The 14,968-nt window shown below is 37.7% G+C and overlaps 1 protein-coding gene across 4 annotated transcripts in view; it reads left to right on the top strand.

Annotated features, from left to right (window-relative positions):
• Positions 1 to 14,968, top strand: part of FRY (FRY microtubule binding protein) — a 252,456-nt gene that overhangs the window by 170,785 nt on the left and 66,703 nt on the right. For all 4 annotated transcript variants that reach the window (XM_049822900.1, XM_049822901.1, XM_049822899.1 and 1 more), the window contains 8 exons: positions 3,277 to 3,368; positions 3,560 to 3,732; positions 5,701 to 5,861; positions 6,710 to 6,820; positions 8,787 to 8,941; positions 10,998 to 11,097; positions 11,406 to 11,577; positions 13,370 to 13,626. In XM_049822900.1, coding sequence (XP_049678857.1) covers positions 3,277 to 3,368; positions 3,560 to 3,732; positions 5,701 to 5,861; positions 6,710 to 6,820; positions 8,787 to 8,941; positions 10,998 to 11,097; positions 11,406 to 11,577; positions 13,370 to 13,626 — 1,221 coding nt within the window. The remainder of the gene's footprint in view (positions 1 to 3,276; positions 3,369 to 3,559; positions 3,733 to 5,700; positions 5,862 to 6,709; positions 6,821 to 8,786; positions 8,942 to 10,997; positions 11,098 to 11,405; positions 11,578 to 13,369; positions 13,627 to 14,968) is intronic.

Below are 14,968 nucleotides of genomic sequence, written 5' to 3'. Positions count from 1 at the left end.
GCAGAAATTAAATGTACTAGTTTGTTTAAACTGCAAAATTAATTTAAAAGTAGTAATTCTGTCTCTTTGAAATACAAAGATATTCTTTTGTACTAAGTAACAAGTTAAGTTCTGTGTGCAACAAGAATTTTATTAATTGTGCGTAAGAACATAACTTAAAACAATTCCATTAAACCCTAGTCTAATTGAAATTCTATCAGTGATACAAAACATACATTATAGAAAAATTTCCAGTCAAATATGGAACCTCCTCATATGGAACTCAGATATGTTGGAAATCCACTTTCAATTTCTAGGAGAAATACCTTGTAACACAGCTGGGCTAGAAGCACATTTCACAGCAGTGTTCAGATGTGCTTTTTATTTGCAGGGTGGGCAGGGTCATCTATTTCAACTTCAGTCGACTACATTATTTCATTCTAAATAAAACAGGTTAACTGACAAATTCATCAGTGTTTTCACCTGCATTATACTACTCTCTTTTGTTATAATGCAGAGTAGTGCTAGAAGGGATCCCAACAGACCATCCGATCTGTCCAAGGGAGGATGAACTAGGCTTGTGTCATTCCTGACACGAATGAGTCCTGTGTCATTCCTGACAGATGTTGTCTAAACTGTTCTTGAAAACCACTGGTGATAAGACTCTGTAGTCTGAGTAAGCACTTTAGTCACAGGACGTGTCAATGCGGCTAAATGGGAAAGCCATGGGCAGAGCCTAAGTCCTGGACCCGAGTTGCCGTTCTGCTCAATTTTCTTTCCCTGGCTCACTTTTGGACCATTCCAGCTGGCTCCGAGATGCAAATCCGAGACGGCTCTGGAGGTAGCTCCCTCCCAGGAATTGCCCCAGAAGGCACCAAGCCACCAGACACAGTCCTCCAAACCCCCCCAGCTGCTTTTGCTCTGCTCCGTGTCCCCTCGCCCCCTACCTCCCTGCGTGCACAGCCTACGGGCCAAGTTGCAAAACCACTGCAGCACAGCCCTCGGCTTAGAGCTGGCATAAGAAAAAAAAGCAGTGATAATGCCTGGGGCCAGAAGAGCCTTGCATGAGTCCCTCTAGGCAACGTGGACATAGCCAGCCTTCTTGAGGTCTTCTGGAACAGTGTGAATAGGAGGCAGCCTGTACTACTTGACTTTAGGGCCATGAACACTCCCTGCCTCTCTTTACCAGCACAGACACAGCCATTTTGTCCGTGCAGCTCTACTGAGAACTCTGCACGGCTGCGTACAGAAAGCAATGTTGTCGCGTTAATACTGTCCTCTGCCCGGGCTTGTTCACCTGGTCCTCAAGCAATTTCAAACGGTATGTTCACTACTCTGTCCTCCACAGAGGTTTCAATAAGGTATCATCGTGGTGACCTGCTGGGCTGTCCCCGTCTGCCAAGTCATGGTCTTTGGTGCAGAAGCCATGCAGAAAATGGTGGTCGGGAAGAAGTTAAATCATTAATAGGTGGGCAGAGGCTCTCAGCTGTGCCCAGTATGGAAATAAACAAAAAATAATTCACTTGGCGGGTACTTCATTCATGTTAAGTTTTATGTGGACAAGTCTTAATAACTCTGTGTCTGGCAAACATCCACTGCCATTTCCACGCTGTGTTGCTTCACACCTCAATTCACTTGTGTGCCTTCCATCCCCATGAAGTCATTGATTTGAAGGTCACTTGTTTTGATACTGGGCAGAAGTGGATTAATACACATTAGTGCAGCCACTTGCCTCTGCATTTCTGCCCGTGCACCACTGAAGACAATTTAGACTTGAAGGGCCTTTTCTGGAGACATACATATCCAGCCTACCCTCAGGAAAGGAATCGCGAGAATGCAGAGGTTTGCAGTATCCTCTAAGAGCAAATTTAGCACATGGAAATGTCAGTAGAGGAATATGAGAACAAGAGACTGCAGTGTTAATTCCTGTATTGCTCCTGATATTAAGAACTGGACCACCGTCCTGCAAGCAGTGCCACCAGTAAACCCAGGAGTGACCGTATGGGTTGTGTAGCTGTAGAAAACATGGCAGGCCGCCGTGTCGGCAGGCGGGTATCCAACGCATCAGAAATAACATCCTTGAACTGACATATGCTATGGCTAGGAAGAAAATTACCAGCGCGGCCAAGAACTGCAGGGGTAGACCAAAATGGACGTTACACAAGATCTGCCATGTGGGCTCTGGCACAGAGCTTGCCAGATCGCCTCTGACGCCGTTGTAGGAGGCAGCTGTGCCTGTTACGTACTGTGTTACGATAAAACTGCTTTGTTCTCTACGTGTCCTTCCTGGAAGCTTTAAGGTGTAAAGGTAGGAAAACCGCGCTCTGAATAGGACAAATCAAACGGCATAATGATTTGAATAAAACCTTTGGCTAGGGTGCTGCAAACTGCCAGTGCTGGGTCAGAATACCAGGGAAAGCATGTTCCCTTTTCCCAAGCATCTGCTGCTGGCTGTGGGCAGAGCCAGAGTACTAGGTGAGAGAAACCTTTGATCTGACTCCGTATTGCCATTGTTACATTCTGAAGAGGAAAATTTGAGCTTTCTCTGAGCTCTTCTTGTTCTGACAGCAAATTTCTTTGAGTGCAATAGCAGGTTTTTGACCTTCTCACCTTTTTTGCTTAGTGGAGATGCAGGGTACAAAGAAGTCAGTTTAGGCCTTCAGCAAAGAACAGGCCACGTTGCATTCACATCTTTCAAGGCGAGATGGAGAAAGGACAGCTTTCTAGAAAATAACGAGATACAGTGAACCAGTTAACAACAGTGCAGTCCTGTTCTATAGGGGGAGCATGTTAACGGAGGGTACAACCACTGCTGTCAACACACCCAAGACCGTACCGGAGTGGTGTCTGCTAGGAGCTAACTTGAATATGGGTGATCGTGTAGCTGCAGCATTGCCAAATTCAAGAATGGCTAATCACTAAAATATTTTCCTGGGGTCTGGATATCTGTTCTGCACTTTACGATGCTTCCAGCACCCAGTGTAGATAGTGTTAAGCTAACATGAGTATCTCTGCTACCAGAAGATAGCATGGGTTTTGGCACAGGAACCTTGAATATTAATTAATTAATTAATCAGGAATCATTACAAAGACAAAAATTTGATCGTATTTAATTCTGTGTTGATGCATAAGCACACTGTTATGATGAAATATCCAAAAGCAATCAAGTTCCTTCGTGAAGAAAATGCCTGAACTGGAATTCTTAAATCTCACTACTGTACTGACATTTCTGAAGTTACTACTTCTTAATGTATGCACCTATGCACGTAAAAAATGGTTGTTTTTTTAAATTCCAAGAACAAGAAACGTCGAGAACGCCGAGATCTACTAAGACTGCAGTTACTGCGAATTTTTGAACTACTTGCTGATGCTGGTGTTATAAGCGACAGGTAGGACTATCGCTTCATCATAAATACAGATCTCTTAAGTGAAATAATTTTCAGTGTTTGCAACAGCGAGTTTATGTCAGTATGTTCTTTGACTCTATCGGATATGGAGAGATTTTTATGCATTTCTTCAGAAAGCTGTAGTATAACTACACTGTCACTCTGTACTAACGTACAACTTTCCTTTATGCTAGTACAAATGGAGCCTTAGAAAGAGATACGTTAGCCCTTGGAGCCTTGTTCTTAGAGTATGTTGATCTGACTCGTATGCTTCTGGAGGCTGAAAATGATAAAGAAGTTGAAATCCTTAAGGATATGAGAGCACATTTCAGTGCAATGATTGCCAACTTGATTCAGTGTGTGCCAGGTATGGTGCTAAATTATCTCAACATACTATGAAATTTCATTTATTATATGTATTGGAAAAGTAATTTTTTATTTCTTCTTTTTTTCTGTGCTTTTTTCACTGCTTCTGAATTGTCATATAACGAATGTAAAGGGGAATGTGGACAAAAATGTGTTCGAAAGTCTATTAAGAGTCAAATAAAAACCAGTAAAGCTTGATGAAGTATTTAATATTCATATATAAGAATCACCTCTTTAAAAGCCCAGCAAAGAAATTGTCTGTGATCTCTAGGGACTCCAGATTTCTTTGACATGAGGCCTTATTTTCTTCCCTTTGACTTTATTGCCAGACTTTTCATAAACTCAGGCAGGCCTTGAAGCAATATAGGTAGGTGCAGAAAATGTACAATATTAAATGTAGTGAAAAACTTGCCTGAGGTGTTGAGGCTGTATCCCATGTTACCTGACTCCAGTTGTATAGCAAAGATTTTTTCAATTGATTTCATGCTTTTTATATATTGCAAGATTATTTCAGAAATGTGATTACATTAGCAAAAAATAAAGAAAAAGTCTGCTTTAAAGGCCTCAGTGTAATTACTGGAAGATAAGGTCTGGAGTTTACTCAGTCTGTGCAAATCTGCTATCTCTAGATCATTTAGGAGAGGACATAGCAGCATTGGTAGCAACAAATACAAAAGAATTCAAAAGAGTAAAGTAAGGGAATAAATAATGGGGAATGCTTTCATGTAAGTTTCCAGTGTGCATATTTTGTCAAAGCTGTGTAATTGCTTTCAGTTAGAAGATAAATAAAAATTATATAGTAGTTGAACAAAATGAGGAAAAAATAGCATCCCTGCTATTCTCATTTAAGGCAGTAAAAAAACTTCTTTGAACTGAGTGGTGTCAAGTTCTTAGCTGCTGATAACAAACAAAATACTGAATTTCTTTCCTTTATTCTTCTCCTAAATGGTGCTCATTAACAATACAGAATTTCTCTAGTAGTTACTTTGTCACGAGTATTTGGAAAGGCATTCCTCTTTGCATTCATTCTCATGTTCTATGAGGCACAAAACCAATGTCTGCATGTTAACGTGAATTTTCCACAATGAAACAGCCATGTTGTATGGTTTTAGAGAATACAATAAAAACAGATGCATTTCAGTAATTCAGAGATGTATTGTCTGCTAACAAGACAGCTTTAAAATATATCAATAACTAACAAAGCCATAACATTTAACTCCTATCAAACAAACGTTTATTGTGTCAACATCTATCATCTTTAGCCACTGTTCATATTGATTTGCATTAGTATTGGCTAGTTAGACTTTGTTGGCTTCCAGCACAGCTTCTAGGTGAAAAATAATTGGCCAGTAGCATTTTGCCAATCTCTTTAATAAACATAGTACCGCATCTGCCATCATGTTTTGCTTAGGGGAATTAAAACTATTGTTTAAAAGATTTCTCTTTTTTTTTCTCCACGTGATTAAGAATTCATAGATATTTTTCATTTGCTCAGGTAATTTAGCTGTTCAGAAAATATTCCACATCTTTGTCATAAACAAACAGGCACCAAGTTTCTTTTATTTCTTGTCCCCACCTATCACTGTATTAGAATAAGACATACGTATTGTTTGGGCTTGCATTGAAAGGATTGGAAGAAACAAGTAAATATTTGCCGCTAAAGGAATGCAAGAGGCAGTGAAAAGCCTGATTCTATAATTAGTTTCTTCCATGCTGTTTCTGAAGTCAGATGTACATGTTTGTATAACGACACATTAATTCAGAACTGAAGGTTCTTAGAAATACACTGCATCTTATTCACTTCATTAGATTGTTAAAAGGAACTTAGATACTTTGGAATAAGTGTATATTGAGCATTTAAGAAAAACTCCCTTTTTGTAGAAGTTTGAAATTGATGTCATCACCTCTGCCACATGAATGCATATTTAACATTAACAAATCACAGCTATTTCTGTTTCTGTTCACTTAGTTCACCACAGGAGATTTCTCTTCCCTCAGCAGAGCTTGAGGCATCACCTGTTCATCTTATTCAGCCAGTGGGCAGGACCTTTCAGTATTATGTTCACACCACTGGACCGTTACAGCGATAGAAATCATCAGATTACAAGATACCAGTATTGTGCATTAAAGGTATTAAAGTTTCACTGTCAGAATCAGTAACAGCAATTTTCCAGTCAAAATACAAGTAACTGTGAGGTTTCTTTCCTTTTATTTCACAGACGTTTGAATTGACATACTTGATGCAAACCTGTATCTTCATATGTATATGTACAGTGGTGTCATAGAATGTAGCAGTATGAGCCGCTGGAGTTACGCATTTGTTTCTTTGTAGACAGTTTTCAAGGCTAATTATTTGCAAAACCAGAATGCATTTTAAACTTTTACTTAGCTGTCAATTAGAAGGTTTTCAGATTCAGTGAGAGGATCTTAGGCTCTGCAATTAAATATAGTACCAATTCAGTATCACACACACATCTGAGGACTGTCTCCCACGCTCGCCTGGAGACATGCTCAATAATAATAAAATACTTCTGTGGCAAAACCAGTTGCAACTCCCCCACATAAGTAAGCTGGGAAACTAATAGTTTATGTAGTTATATAAGATGCATTGCTTGGTGTAAAACAGTTTTAATTTTTGCAGAAAGATGCTGTTGAAACATCTGTGTACTTTAATTGGTTTTGTAGTTTGATTTGTGAAGACTGGGTAAAATGACAAAATGTATCTTGAAGAATGGGGAAACTGGGCTATAGTATTCCTTCCAAAATGCTTAAACTGAACATTTTCTTGAATCCAGTAACATCTATAGCAACGTAATTATTGAATTCTAGCAGAATCAGCTGTTACCATTTCCACCATAGTTCCCTCAAAAAGAAGAAAAAAACCTGGCAGTCCTGTTAGCCTGGATCTGAGGTCAAATCATTCTGGAAGATTCACTCTTGTTAATTTTTTGTGTAACTAAAGTTTCTTGTGTTTTTAGGCCATGTCAGCTGTGCTCTGCTGTGGACCTGTATTTGATAATGTTGGTCTTTCCCCTGATGGATATCTTTACAAATGGCTTGATAACATTCTGGCTTGTCAAGATTTACGTGTAAGTACTCACGAAAATGCAACACTGATGAATAATTTTAATCTCTGTACTGGGTGAGTAAAGAGGTTGTGACTGTAAGAACTGTGACTGTGAGAACTATGACTGTATATGTTCTAATTCAAGCGGGAAACAATAGCTTTATGCAAGGTTCCAATACAAAAGTGTAATTAATTTAAAAGCATTTAAACAGTAAAAGAATTAGTATTCCTGAAAATATAATGTAGGTAAATAATAAGCTAAAAGAATTGCCTTATGGCTCAGTGTTGCTTGTAACAGAAATTTAGGCTTTTCATCTGCTGAAAAAGAAAGGTTGAAAATGGCACAAGCTCAAAAATATTTGTATTTCTATTTGGAGTACTTCCACCCACCTGCTTCAAGTTTCTGTAGAATAAGAATGTAAAATCCCTTCCTGCTTGGTAATGTAGATGCTGGTGAAACAAATCTGAAAGTGAGTGGGTAGATCTTCCAAAGAAATCAAGAGGATAAATGATTCAGGAGAGGAAAGAATTTTTATTTTTTTTCTTTTTAAAGAACACGTATGTAACAGACTACTCTTGCAATTTTTTCTTCCATTTCTATGAAGATGGGTTTTGACTTTGTAACTACCCAGTTGTAGTTCTGTATTTATAGCTGATTGGACTATCTCTTTGATTAAGGAGGAGTAGATTGGTGATTTACATCAAGTGGAGAGCAAGAACAATGATCTTTGCCTTTGTGGTATCTTGCACTTCAACCTGCTGTTCTCCGTAAAAGTCTCATACCAGCACAGGTGACTGTGATTGCTAAAAAATACAGACAGCAAAACCTAAAGGCTTGGGTTGCAGCTAGAGGTTACAGGCTGTACAATGGTAATTGATTAGGAAACAAAAGGTTGGACAAATTAGAAGGAAGAAGGGATAGCTACAGAGAGAATCTTTCAGAAATTAGATAAGATTTTTGAATGTTGGTAGGGATGGAGCTATAAAGATATGTGTGATATGTATAGTTGAAATTCTTACGGATATGGGAAGAAAACACACAGAACAAGAGACAGGAAAAGTTACGCTTTTCCTCCTGACAAGTTTTCGTTATCATCAACAAATATTATATCCCCATGTCTAATTGATCATTAGTATATCCCACTTATAACATAACTGGGGAAAAAGATTACCTTTTTTTAACTTTTCCCCTTGAAATTCAAAATTTGGATATGACAGATGAAATTTGTTTCCCCTAAGCTAATCACTATAATTCATGATTAATCATTGTAATGAAGGACTCTATCTAAACTGCATTGCCTATACAACTAGTTCAGTTTGAGATGAGAAGGATCCTACCCAGTCCGTTATCATCAAATATCATTTGCAGTCTTTACAAGTAGTTACCTATACTTGGTGACAGAATATTAATAGGCGTTTGTGTTTGGTGTGATGTCTTCGTAGTGGTGGTATCAGCATTAGGGGATACAAGGTCTGTAGGGAGAGTTGTTAGATTGCTTGATGTAGTTGGATTAAGCAAACAAGTTTTCATACCCCCAGGCTCGCAAAAGGTATTTGTCTTTGTCTGCCTTGTTTCTGTGTTAGTCAAAAGAAGGATAAACATGAAAGTGTGTCACTTTATGAAACTCACATGAAGTAAGAAATAAACATTTAACAAATAAGTTAACCAATACAAATGGAAGTTGCCCAAGAACGCCTATCAAGTGTCTTAGGTTTTGCAAAGATTCTGCTTTTTTCCATGCTTAATTTTGGAAACCTCCTTTGAAAATTTATTTCATTCGTGTACGTACAATTTTCTTTCAAGTGAGGAGTATTGAAAACAGAGTCACATCTCAACTCTGCTATCCCTAAAATAAATTTATGACAAATATTCTGATTTCTTTTTACTTATTTTGAAGACTCTGTTTTCCCCTTGTTTTGCCTATGTCACTCTAAGAATTGTAGAGAAATCTCACCCATCGTATTTTGGCATGTATTTATGTACTCAGGTTCATCAGCTTGGCTGTGAAGTTGTGGTCCTGTTGCTAGAACTGAATCCTGATCAAATCAATCTCTTCAACTGGGCTATAGATCGATGTTATACTGGATCATACCAGCTTGCCTCTGGATGTTTCAAAGCCATTGCAACTGTGTGTGGAAGCAGGTATTAATTAATCTATTAATCTACAGTTTCAAATGTAAAGAAAACTGGTGGTTCGGCTTGTGTTGTAAAGAATTATTAGTCACACTCTTACGTTATATTCTCTCAGACAGTTCTTGGGGACTGTGTCACTCTTGTTTCTGTGATTCTGAAAACAAAGTGATGTGCTTGGTAGAAGATGCTCTTACTATATGTATATTTGAAATCTGTGAAATTTGCTCAGGAAGATAACAAAATAACCACAACACTTTACTTTGAACTTAGGTCATAAATCTAGTTTCAAAAGATTTGGCATTGTTTTTAATTTATTTTATAGAAGGAAAATTGGTTTAAATATTATTAGCTTGAAAGACATTATTTTGTTCTTTTCTAAGTGGCTTTCATTTGATTTGGTTACCAGTTCCTTTTCTGTAGGCTGGTATCATCATTGCTGCTAATGCTAAGCAAGAACAAGCTACATGAAGACACAAATACAAATATTGCTTTTGTGTCAGGCCTTCATAAAAATCTATCCTTTTGGTTTTTTAGTGTTTTTTCAAGACAAAATCTGTAGACAAATTCAATGGTAGTCTTAAAAAAAGAAGATAATTCACATCATATTAAAATAAATCTAAAAATTTTACTCTTGACAAAAAATAATTTGGCAAGATGTCTGATCGGCATAGTTCAATAGAGAAGTACTTGGGATCTAGCAAATCCAAACAAGTCAGGTATTTTAGAATTTATCTGTAAAAACTTTTTGTTCTTACAGAAACAACTAGGTATAGACTGCATTATACTGAGCTTTTAAAAATATGAATGGAATTTTGTGTTTGCAAATCCAGTTATTTGAAGGGGGTTTTTTGTTTAATGAACACATAAACATATAAGGTTTTCAGCCAGTGTTTTTTCTTCGGATTGTGTTACTTATGCCACTGTGTCTTAAAAATTAATCATTCCCATACCTACAGTAAAAATTGAGAGTATTATCTACATAATTTGCTTTGAAGGGAAAGTCCAATTTCTACCAAGTTGAGGATTTTTATTAATATTTGAAAGCTGTTAGCAGTTTTTCCTCTATCATCTATCAACATGTATAGAGAGGCTGCTGCTTAAACTACTTGTAAAATGAGCAGTAATGTACCTCATTGCTGATGTCCATCTTTCTACAAAGAAGCTACTTCCCTTAATTTCTTTTTTTATTATTATTTTTTAACCTTAGAGGAAGGACAAAGAGACCAAGCGTAGAGGATGGATTACAGCTAGTATTCAGAATTACCAAGAATGTCCCGTGCCACGCTTTTATTTGCCATGTTTTTTAACACTAAAATGTCCAGATAGGCACTCTGCAGCCATCCAGGAGCACAGTAGCTCTCATCTAGGATGAGAAACTGATGGCTCATAATTGAATCAGGTGCATTTACAAATCATCATGAGAAAGCAGAAACTTACATAGTGAAAATCCAAATGTTGTGACACAGGAATTGCTTTTGTAGCAATATTCTCATTAAGTTAACACTTTAATATGTTTACCCTTAGAATTAATGATGACTTTATAGGTAGTAGACTTTTTGAAGCAGTTCTTTGTGTTTACTCATTGAAAACAATTATGATAGAACTGCCTAGCATCTGGGAACGTTCATGTCAGAGATGGTGTCTTTTGTCCAAAGGGACTGTTTTAATTGCAGCTTGGCTTAAGAAGTACTTTATCCCTGGAAATTTTTACGCTACCCATCTTCTCTCATGGGTGTTGGCCTGTTCTGTAAACAGTTATGTTGTAAGTTAAAATGAATTGACAGTTATAGACACAGGTATTGCGTTTCTCACTGTGAGTGACTCAGTGCATTCCTAAGCATTAGTCTAAGGTAATTGCGAATAATCCTTTCTTTCTTCCCATTCCCCAGATGGCCCTTTGATCAGGCAGCATGTATTCATTAGAGCTCCCTTTCCCATATTCTGGTGGTAGGTCAGAGAAAAGAAAGATGACGTTCTCTGTAGACCATATTACAGAGTAAATCAGAGTGAAAATAATCTGCATTCCTCTCCAACATTCACAAAAATGTACTGTTTATTCTTCTAGGAACTATCCTTTTGATATAGTGACACTTTTAAACTTGGTGCTGTTCAAGGCATCTGACACCAACAGAGAGATTTATGAAATTTCCATGCAACTTATGCAGGCATGTATCAGCTACTTTTTTTGTCCTCCTGTCTTTGGGTTTTTTTCGGTGAATTTCTTATAAAGTACTGTTTATTTGCTTTTTAGTTTTGTTTTGAAAATAAACAAGTAGTTTTGTCTTGGCTATAAATACTTATGGGAATATTTGTATAAAAATGAATGGAAAAATATTAGTTATGGTGTCTTTCAAATCTGGAGAGTATACTCAAGCATATATATCATTCTCTGATACCTAAACTTGGAATGCTGATGTTTCCTGAATTAATGAATTTTTGTTGTCTCATTACATTATTTTTTCATCTTTTCTAGATCCTTGAATCAAAGCTTTTTGTTTATTCAAAAAAGGTAGCTGAGCAAAGACCAGGCAGTATCTTGTATGGTACACACGGTCCATTGCCACCTCTTTACAGTGTCTCACTTGCCCTTCTTTCATATGAACTAGCAAGGATGTATCCCGAACTTACCCTTCCACTCTTTTCAGGTACCTATATCTATTTGACTTACTAGCTACTTTACCTTTTTGTACAAATGGTAGACTGCTAAGATACTTATTTCCACCTGTGAACAGCAATTCTGTTTATAAATTTAGCTTGACCTGTTTTTATTCTGGTTCAGGTCAAATCAGGTTTAGAAATGCAATATATATTTCCTAGAGGTACTTACACAAAGAACAGAATAGCTATTTAAAAACCCTGTTTGGGGACTCTGTGCCACTTGTGTCATCTTAGGGTAACTTTGAAATTACAAGGGCCCGGGATAAGTTAAAGTGACATTGGCAAACTCTACTATAATGGGTTCTCATGTTAAGCGTAGTGATTCTTCTTACACATATATTTATATAGATGATACTTGTGAGGATAGAATTCTTCATTTTATATAAACAAGACTTTACCTTTGGGAAGATGGATTGCATGCGCCTGGTTTTACCAATGTTTCAGATCATTCTGAATGAGCGATCTCTACCTTCTGTTATTTGCCACATCTGCAAGTCTTAGTATCATTTTAATTTTATCAGAAATACATTTTGTCAGGGTTACTGAGAAAAATGTTAAAGAGGCAGACCTGCAGGAGCACCGTTCAGATCATGCCCACTCTGAGACCATTCCTGGGAACAACGACATTTTGAGACGTATCTGTCTGTTTTAATCTATCTAATGTGTTGCTCTAGTTTTTAAATAACAGAATGCAATGTCTGTAATCGTGGGAATTCTTACTGGCTCTTAAAATCCCTTTCTGTTGCTTTTAGTCTGTAGGGGCTGGAGGAAGGGTAAAGGAACAATACATCATCCATTTCTCAGTACCCAAGATACCATAAGTTATAAATAACTGGTGTAGGGAATTTCTTATGGCTCATTTATCTTAAAAAAAACAAATGTTATTCATTATTACTGTTACCATCAATTCATGTTGCTGTAGTGGCTGTGTCATTTAAAAGAACTCAGATACACAGTCCAAATCGGAGCCCCTTTCTGTACATCTAGAACCATAAGGAGAGAGAACAGTGTATGTCTTGAAGATTTTTAAAAACCAGGCAGCAAGGAAAGAAAGGAAATCTTAACTGTACTGATTGTACAGAAGAATTCTGGTAAAGAGAGCTAATGTGGTTCACCTTGGCAGAAAGCCTGTCACTGTATTTCTTATCCCACATTTTCCAAATCCCTTTCCCTTACAGTGCCAGTTCTTTTTTTTTTAATAAACTATATAAAGTGCTGTATACAAGCACTCCTGGACTGGCAGCCGACTATGAATTTTATAGGCCTCCCCACAGGAAATAAGAGTCCTAATATATGCGAGGTGTTTTTGTAAACTCAGTATACTAAGTGCCTTAAGATTTAAACTATAGCTTAGGAACATGGAGGCTGATGGGGCATTTGTAATTCTGCAGAACACTTCTGTACGTTTATTGTAGTTCTCCAAAATCTCTTGAAATTCTAGAATAACTGCCAGTAACTGCATTATCCTTTTTCCTCTTTATTGACATCCATTTAACTTAATACATAATACGGCACAGTAACAAGGCGTGACTTTCTGTTTCTAAGCCCAGACTATGTTAGTTATTTTAGACAGAAGACCTGACCGATTGCTTGCTATTACTGAACATTAAATTAATGATTCTCTTCAGGAAGCTCAAGTACATGTTTTTGTAGGCTTGTGGTTTGCAAGGCAAAAACCATCAGGTGGTCTAACACACGTCAGAAATCTGATTTAAACCGTGTATTTAAGGTTTCCTTTATAGGCTAACATATTGTCCTTTTCCACTTTTACTATTTTAGAGGTAAGCCAGCGATTTCCAACAACACATCCAAATGGAAGACAGATCATGCTTACCTATCTGCTACCATGGCTTCATAATATTGAACTTGTAGATAACAGACTGCTCCTCCCTGGTTCAAGCCCTACCACTCCAGAAGATGAACTGAAGGACAAGGATGGGGAAATAGCAGTCACAAGTGGACTAAAAGGCAATGGCTGGGGCTCTCCTGAGGCCACCTCACTGGTTCTTAATAATCTCATGTATATGACAGCCAAGGTAAAAAAGCAAAACAAACAAAGAAACCAACCTGTAAAACAATTTCTGAAGTAGTCAAACTTAGGTTTCTTAAGCAAAAGGTACTTAGGTTTCTTCCCTCCGATACCAGAAATTTTGCACTGGAACAGTCTATACTGATCAGACACAAACTTGTTTCTGAAGAAGCTCCTTCACTTTTTCTTTTAAGGACAATACTAAAACTGTTCTCTTTCAAAACATGAACGCAGAAAATTGTTTTACCCTTTTTAAAAAAACCTTAACGGAGCATTAAGGATTACTTACAGAGGAGCTAAGTTCAGTTCCCTCCTGTATCACCTGCCAGGTTAACGTCTAAGGCAGCAGATGAAAGTTTATTTGGGGGTGAGAATGAGGACCTGGAATTTGTCCTACTGAAGCTCTAGGAAACACTATTCTTAAAGAGAGAGAAAAGGAAAAAATTATTTACATTCTTTTGTAAAAGGGAAGGTATTTTACATCCCAGGTCCTGACCAGGGATTCCTTCTTACCAATCACTTTTTTATGTAAAATGCCTAAGCAGCTGGTGGAGAAGGTACTGGGAATCCATCTTTTCCTTCTCTTTGCTGATTTGCCGGCTGCTATACTAGCGTGCCGTGCCTGCTCTGGCACTGCTTTTGCCTGATTCATTACCTATGTCTAAACTGCTAAATACATAAACTCCAGGAAGTAATGCCTGATACCTGTGTCATATGGGATAGAGTGGTTCACGTTTCCTAACCTGCTCAGGGTTAATCCTCTCTCAAGCAGAATGTCTGTATCCACGCTACATAGCAGTTGATTCTGGATCTTGCCTCATGTTGAGGCCCTGTAAGTAAAATTTAATTATTATTTTGTTTGGATTTTGTCACATGAGCATGGCTGAAGTAACGTGAGGGCTGTGCTTCAGACCACCAGGATGGTTTTTTGATAGTTTTTGCATATCCAGAGCATGATACTGGCTTGTGAATTGTCTGATGGTATGGAGTCTCTAGGATATTGTTAGAGGAATTTTATGGGTTGAAAACAGATGTGATGCCGTTTCACCTTTACTGCCTATGAGCAGCAGTCCTTGGAGTAAGTTGCTTCCAAAATCACACAGTTTTTGTTCCAAAGTGAACAAGTATGCTTCCTTCAAACTGCATCAGTTGACCTAGCTTTGAGGCTGTATGTGTGATAAAGGGACTGGCACCTAGAAGTGCCAGTGTAGATGACAATAAATGTGGATGCCAGTGACAGTGTAGATGTAGCTAATATGTATTAAATAAGTTTCAGTAGAATAGCATGACCTGGAAGTTGCCAGTCCTCTTCTAGCAGAATATCGGTCTGTGCAGTGGTTAAAACAGTC

The sequence above is a fragment of the Accipiter gentilis genome, chromosome 19, assembly GCF_929443795.1.
Source record: "Accipiter gentilis chromosome 19, bAccGen1.1, whole genome shotgun sequence".
In the NCBI taxonomy this organism is placed as follows: domain Eukaryota; kingdom Metazoa; phylum Chordata; class Aves; order Accipitriformes; family Accipitridae; genus Astur; species Astur gentilis.
This window is presented reverse-complemented; position numbering and strand designations above follow the sequence as displayed.